The sequence below is a fragment of the Musca domestica genome, unplaced genomic scaffold (assembly GCF_030504385.1).
Source record: "Musca domestica strain aabys unplaced genomic scaffold, Musca_domestica.polishedcontigs.V.1.1 10, whole genome shotgun sequence".
NCBI lineage: Eukaryota > Metazoa > Arthropoda > Insecta > Diptera > Muscidae > Musca > Musca domestica.
The window spans coordinates 6,188,016-6,195,754 of record NW_026712115.1 but is presented as its reverse complement, the minus strand read 5'-3'; the positions used below and the strand labels follow the sequence as shown (position 1 = coordinate 6,195,754).

Below are 7,739 nucleotides of genomic sequence, written 5' to 3'. Positions count from 1 at the left end.
TTTTAGCATATATATACGAATTCAGGGCGGAAAATTGTGTTTATATATAAAAATCCGATTTTGTATTTAAGTTCATCACACGTCTAAGATGCACTCCATAAAAAAATATTTGGTTGCAGGTATATGGTCCACCATAGAATTAATTCTGTTCAATTTTATTGAGATCGCTTCAGATTTGGTACAGTATATATTTAATATAAACTAAAATAGGAAGGATTTTGCTGGATATCTCCCACATGATAGTTCCTTCTGTTTTAAGTTATAACTTTTTTAAAACCATAACACACATTCCAAAACTATTATAGTTCGTATTACATAATTTTTGTACATTCCCCAAAAAAACGTTTATTTTCGGTAGCTCCACTGAATATACAAAGTGGCGCAGGGTATCATAAAGTAGGTCCCGTCAGACTTTTGGCCTTTCTAATTTTATTCGTTTCCATAGATTCATATTATATTTCCTATGACTTGGACCAATATTTCGATGTGTTTCATAATTTTTTGCCCAAACGAACTTATAATACCTCCAACATATAGTGTTGTAGGGTATAAAACTAAATATATCAAAGTAAAGATAAGGCAAAACAACGCTTTCGGAGTCAGCCAATGACATATTAATCTTTAATCTATATATTTTAAGAAAGTTGTGTTAGTTACTACGCTTATAAATCAAGAATCGCTGATCTGATTCTAACGATTCAGGCAAATTCGAAATAGTCCCTTGGCAGAAAAGGATAAAAACCCAAAAAATCGCATAAAAATGTTAAATTTGAACATTTTAATTTTGACTGTTGAAATGTAAAATAGTAATGTTTTATTTTGCATATTTTTTTCATTTTGACTTACTTTTTCGAATGAACATTTAATTCTAATTTGATGTGTAGTCTTTTTTTGGGAATTTAAAACGGCAACAGACAAAACTGGTTGTTATAGTCTTTATGTGTTTATTGAGTAAGTGGAACCATACGAATAAAATCATTTCAGGATAATTCAGGATAAAGGATAAGCTATTAACAAAACAATTGCAGGCGGGCTACACAGTAGTACCGAATAATCTGGTGGCGAAACTGAATATATGATGTCGAAATAATTTCACGCTGTCACGGCATAGTTAAAAGATAATTCGTTTTTCAAAATCGCTAAAAAAATCAAACAAAAAAAATTTTGCAAAAATTTTGAAATCGGGAAAAATCGACAAAATTTTTTCAATGGAATCTAATTTCAAAATTATGGTACATTCTATTGACAAACTTCGTAAGGACCTTTAAACATTTGCTGTGAAAAATCCGCGAACAAGTTAAAGATTTTATTTTCAATGTGTTTTTCTTTTTTCTTTTCATGTCTAAAATTGGCATCTAGCTTCCAACTCCAGGACAGTGCTTCAGCTGGAAGATGGAAATACATTTAAACAAGCAAAAATTACCGACAAAGCGTTATGGGACTCATTTCAAAACGTGGACCTACTTCGTTCACATGACAATAATCCGTCCAATGAGAACCCATGCGAGCTGTTACAAACGGAATGACTAACTTAATATACCCTCCATACTTCGTATAGCCACTATATAACATGTTTGGTGCACAATAAAAGGCAAATCGGACGGAGATATATATGGGAGCTATATCTAAATTTTTACCGATTATCTCCAATTTCAATGGGGCTCGTCCTTGGGTCAAGCAAATGCTTTGTGCAAAATTTCAGCTGGATACGAACTTTACTTTGTTTACAAAAATAAATGGACAGACGGACGGACGGACGGACGGACATGCATAAATCGACTCAGAATGTGATTTTATGCAGTTCATCAACAGGAACTATAGGTCTATCTCGTTTCCTTTTGCCTGTTACAAACAAATGCACAAAGACATAATACCCTGACCACCTTGTGGTGTAGGGTATAAAAAAACTACTTCGTTGCAAAAATTCTAAAATCGGGAAAAAATCGTGAAAAAAATTTTCAACAGAATCGAATTTCGAAATTATGGTACATTCTATTGACAAACTTCGCTGTACAAAGTCCGCGAATAAGTTAAAGATTTTCTTTTCAATATGTTTTTATTTTTTTTTTTAAACGAGTGCGCAATACGATATTAAATAGCGATCTTTCATATCTGAAATTGTCATCTAGCTTTCAACTCCTGACCTACATCTAGCTTCAGCTGGAAGATGCAAACATATTTAAACAAACAAAAATTACCGACAAAACGTTATAGGACTCATTTCAAAACGTGGACCTACTTTGTTCACATGACAATAATCCGTCCAATGAGAACCCAAAATGCAAAATGCATTGGGACTGCAATCAGTGAAACACCGACCTTTTGACGTTTTGCAGGTCATGATATGGGTCATATTTTTACATTTTAACCATATTTGTCATACTTATTTCGGCAAATGTTGGTAATTTGATCACGTTTTGGTATAACCACCATTTAAGCTATTTTCGGGGTCTTGGCCACTTTTTTGATTGTTTTGCCCTTATTAAGTATTTTTGTTTCTAAGGGGGTAGAAAAACTTTTCTCATTAGTTTTTGAATTTTCGGAGTAGGAGTAGATCTTGACCACATTCATCACTTTATTTGGTTAAAAATTGTATTTTGGCTACTCTGGGGTAAAGAACCATCTTACAGATAGTAGTCTATAGGAATTTATTTAAGTATAGCCCCACTTTAGTGTACCCCAAGTCCACTTTCCCAACCAATGTGAGGTCACAAAAGAAAATTTTGTATTCTATTGAATTTGTAACGCCCAAGAGAATATTGGTTGGGAACGTAGATTTGGGATGTACGTCATGAAAAAAATAACAAATAGTGGAAAGTTGCACGGGACCGAACATTTGTTTAATCGTCATTGAAAAATATGGACAATTTAAGTGACAACAAAATTAATTCCCATCTTGCGGCAATGGGTGTAAAAGAGTAATTATCTTTGACCATTCTGAAATCATTCTGCCCTCAATTATGAGGTGAACAAAACTAAATACCATGCAGAACGGTATTCTAAATATTGCAAATACAAATTCCAAATTACATCTCATTTTAATGGAAAATTTTGGGGCTATAATATATGAGTTCTATATCACATAGGTTTTTAACACTCCAACTAAAGCCTATGGCTGTAAAATAAGATTAGGCTATTCAAAATACCGAAAACCGAGGTGGGTGAATATCTATTATAATTTTTGCCATGAATATTTGTTTTTATTTAGAAATTATTTGACGCTTACATAAGTCAGATCTCTGATTTATTATGCTTTAAGAAATATGCATTAAAGACTAAAAGTACGGGCCTGCAACGTGAACCGGGCCAACTAGTTATAAATAAATGCCTTGCAGTATTCAGGGAAAAAATTCCTGAAGTGTATGATATTTCTTCCAGATAAATCCTCAATACAAATTCCCATTCAAAAATGGTTGTACCTAACGGGGCCATTTAGATGTGGAAGAGGAGAGTAAAAAGTCTTTAAATATGTCTGAGGATATGGGAAACCTCCATCTAAGGCAGATCAAACTTCTTTGGTCCACATAGTAGATAAATCAGTCTTTTTATTAATTTTATATATTTTATTTAAATCAAATTATGTATTTAAAATTATATCTTATTCATTGAGAATGTTCTATTTAGGTTGGTATTCATAATCATCGGCGCTATATGCAATTTTATGATACCAGGCAAAATTATGTCTCCAAATCCAATGTGTTCAGTAAATAGTACCAAACACCCTTCCTAAATCCAATTATAAAGACCTTACAACTAGTCTCAATGAGACCTCCTTCCGAAGTTCCTTACACAACTTTTAACAAAACATTCAGAACAAAAAAATCCTTCTTTACAATTTGCTTATATGAAATTCATGTATTTTTGTTATATTATAACAATTTAATACATACTAAATTTTGTGAAATTCTAAGTAATTTAATGAGAATGTTCTACTTTTGGATGGTAGCCGTATTCATCGGCACTGTAGGTGACTTTGATGTGTTTGCCATCCTTGGTGACGAATTCGTATTCGCCCTTGACGAGCCAAGTTTTTTCGTCTTGCAAATGACCCTCTTGGAAGGCACGGATTTTGTTGGTCAATTCAAAGCCATATTTGAAGTCTTCCTTGTTAACTTCACGGAACTCCTTAACAACATCGGCTTCTTCGTTGGCGAGGGCAACAGCGAAAAGGCAGGCAAGGAGAACAATCTGCAAAACCAATGGTTTTAAAAATAACAATATCTCCAATTGAATTATTGCTTTGCCAGACTACTCTTACACTGAATTTCATTTTGAATTTTTCCAATTGTGTGATTCGGTTTCCAAAACTGAACTAATTTCTCAAATTCTGGGATCTGCATTTATATGGCGAAATTATGCAATGATGATGCTATCCCGAAGAATATTCCATAAAAATACAAGAAAAGACAGGTATATAAAAATTTTGATTTAGCACTGGTCATGTGGCAATCGAATGCTACGTTTGGTTGGTAATATGAATATTTTATTGTAGTTGAGCATGCTGACATAAAATGTTCACACAATTCATAATGTACTTGATAATTAATTTACGGCTCTGTGAATGTGAAATTAGTTGTTACTCCTATTGTTTTGAGCATGTTGGTAAATACAAGCAATAATATATCAATACGAGGATTTCAGAATTTTATTTTGACAAAGAAAGAAGTTTTTTCAGCTCATTCGTTGGCCAAAAGTGTAATATCAAGCCTATATTTGCCTTTAGATTCCTTTGGTCCAGTTCCCTATATCTGACAACCAGCAATCGTAGGTAACATTATTTATGACGCATGATTTAACTCACTACATATGTAGTACTAACACAGTTTTAAATATTTATACCCTACACCACAAGGTGATCAGGGTATTATGTCTTTGTGCATTTGTTGGTAACAAGTAAAAGGAAACGAGATAGACCCATAGTTCCTTTGAAGATCTGCATAGAATCACCTTCTGAGCCGATTTGTGCATGTCCGTCCGTCTGTCCATGTATTTATGTAAACAAAGTACAGTTCGCATTTATTGCCCGATCGAGATACAATTTTGCACAAATCACTTGTTTGGCCCAAGGACGAACCTTATTGAAATTGGAGATAATAGGTAAAAATTTAGATATAGCTCCCATACATATCTTCGTCCGATTTGCCTTTTTGTTGTGCACAAATCGTGTAATATCAGCCCGAATAGTATGGAATTTTGCAAATACAACCAAATTAGACCTGAAAATAAGAATGCCAAATTTGATTGAAATCGGTTCAGATATAGCTATAACTCCCATATATATTGTTCATCCGATTTGTTCTTTTTGTCCTCCGCAGCCGTAATATGCACTCTGTAACAACAATATTTAAGGAAATATATCAAATGCAGCTCAGAAATACCTTTGCTAAATTTTATCGAGATCGGTTCAGATTCGTCCGATTTAGCTTTTATTGTGCACCAAACGTCTAATATTTGTCCAAATGTGATGGAATTTGGCACATACGACCGAATTGAGTCTAGAAGCTAGTATGTCAAATTTGGTGAATCGGTTCAGATATAGCCATAGCTCCCACATATACTGTCCATCCGATTTGTTTTATTTATTACCCATAGACGTAATATGCACTTCGTAACAACGATATTCAGGGAAATATATCAAATACAGCTCAGAAATATATTTGCCAAATTGTATCGAGATCGGTTCCGATTTGGATATAGCTCCAATATATATCTTTATCCGATTTCAAATTAATTGTGCACCAAATGGGAAATACAAGTCCGAATTTAAAAGATACAAATGCTTCGGTATATTTAGCCCTTTGAACTTTAAATTATAATTGTAATCATAGCGTGAATTCTCCCATAAAAGTTTTAATTGTTATGTAGAGCTCTACTAAAATTTCAGAGTGGTGTAGGGTATTATAAAGTCGGCCCGCCCGACATTAAGACTTTCTTTACTGGTTCAAATAACAAAACAGATCTCATCCAGAAAATATCCGGGAGTGGAATCCCGTTTTGTCATCGGAAGTAGAAACAAACCCAATTAGCATAATAATTGAACGTTAATGCTAAAATTCAAATAAACAACATTATTTCTCAACTACTTTAACAATAACCTATTTTATTTAGACTTTTGGTAAATAAAAAAATTAAATTCCTGTTTTTTCTTATTATTCGCCAGCATAATTTCACAATATAAATACAGATTGAAGACTTTGGGTAATTAGTTCAATTTTGGTAACAGAATCAAACTATTTAGAATAATCAAAATGAAATTTGCAGTAAGTATTCTGTGAAAATTATCACCAGTATTTTAAACGTATTTAAGTCGCCTTTCATTTTTACAGGTTGTTCTCCTTGCCTGCCTTTTCGCCGTTGCCATCGCCAACGAAGAGGCCGATGTTGTTAAAGAATTCCGTGAAGTTAACAAAGAAGACTTCAAATATGGTTTCGAATTGACCAACAAAATCCGTGCCTTCCAAGAGGGTCATTTGCAAGACGAAAAAACTTGGCTCGTCAAGGGTGAATACGAATTCGTCACCAAGGATGGCAAACACATCAAAGTCACCTACAGTGCCGATGAATACGGCTACCATCCTAAAGTAGAACATTCTCATTAAGTTAGTTATAATTTCACAAAACTAGTATGTATAGAGTTGTTATAATATAACAAAAATACATTCAGTTCTTATAAGCAGATAAAAGGAACTTTTATTTCAGATTCTAAACAGAGTATTGAGGCATGGATAGTAAAGTGTGAAGAAGTTGTATAAGGAACTTCTAAAGGAGGCATATAATTAGGGCGGGAGTTCTGTACTCATCATTTGAATCTCGTATAATATTATTTCCTATAAATTTCTGTCATAATCCACAAATGACAGAAAAAGTACTCTACATGTGCTACCTTATTCGCATTATATAATGTACTTTCAATGCCCGCTACTTCGTTATCGAAAAATCTACATCAGCAGAATATTCATTGGCTTTATATAAGGCTCATAATTGACAATTTTAAGATATTTTTGGGTACAGAAAAAAAATTTATATTGAAGTATCTTAATTCAACCGTGTTAACTACAACTACCAGTGAGACCTTTTGAATAATGCAGTGAAACTTTTCCAAAAAAAAAAAAAAAACATAAAGTGAGTAAGTCCGTTATATGGGGGGACGTACCAAAAAACGGTACCCACTTAGACAACTTTATACTACAAGGATAAAAATACCGAACATCAGTTTGTACCTTTATATTTCGGCTATAGGCAAACATGGACTTAGCGAAAACCCATTAAGAACTACAAATACAAATTTTTAGACGAATACGAGGATATACGAAAGCTTGGACTTATACATTCAATGTTCTGCCACCGGACCTAGAACTTTTTGTGACAATTTTTAAACAAATCCGTGGAAACATGTGGCAAAAATCATCGGGAGGTACCACAAAGACGTGGACCTATACAACATAAATGTTCCGCCACAGGAGCTAGAACCCAATTAGCTCTACAAATACCAATTTTTAAGCAAATCCGTGGAAAAATGCGGCAAAAATAACAAAAATACCCAATATCGGGAGGTACCGTTATTTGGCGGCTATACGAAAACGGGGGCCCATATTATTATGACCTACATATACCTCTTTTTAGACATTTTCGTGGAAAATGTGGCGAAAATCATCAACATACTGAATACCGGGAGGTACCGTTATGTGGGAACTATACCAAAACGTGGACCGATATATCTCATTTTCAATACCAACCAT

At 33.7% G+C, this 7,739-nt stretch overlaps 2 protein-coding genes across 2 annotated transcripts; one reads left to right on the top strand and one right to left on the bottom strand.

Moving 5' to 3' along the window:
* Positions 1-3,830: 3,830 nt before the first annotated feature.
* Positions 3,831-4,363, bottom strand: LOC131803483 (larval cuticle protein 9-like). The gene is made up of 2 exons (XM_059124846.1): positions 4,259-4,363; positions 3,831-4,188 (listed from the first exon to the last, which is right to left on the bottom strand). The coding sequence occupies exons 1-2, from the start codon at positions 4,268-4,270 to the stop codon at positions 3,916-3,918; spliced, it is 285 nt and encodes a 94-aa protein (XP_058980829.1). The 5' UTR covers positions 4,271-4,363; the 3' UTR covers positions 3,831-3,915.
* Positions 4,364-6,173: 1,810 nt separating this feature from the next.
* On the top strand, positions 6,174-6,670 carry LOC101890380 (larval cuticle protein 9-like). The gene is made up of 2 exons (XM_005186900.3): positions 6,174-6,260; positions 6,327-6,670. Exons 1-2 carry the CDS (start codon positions 6,249-6,251, stop codon positions 6,597-6,599), a joined length of 285 nt encoding a protein of 94 aa, XP_005186957.1. The 5' UTR covers positions 6,174-6,248; the 3' UTR covers positions 6,600-6,670.
* The last annotated feature ends 1,069 nt before the right edge of the window (positions 6,671-7,739 follow it).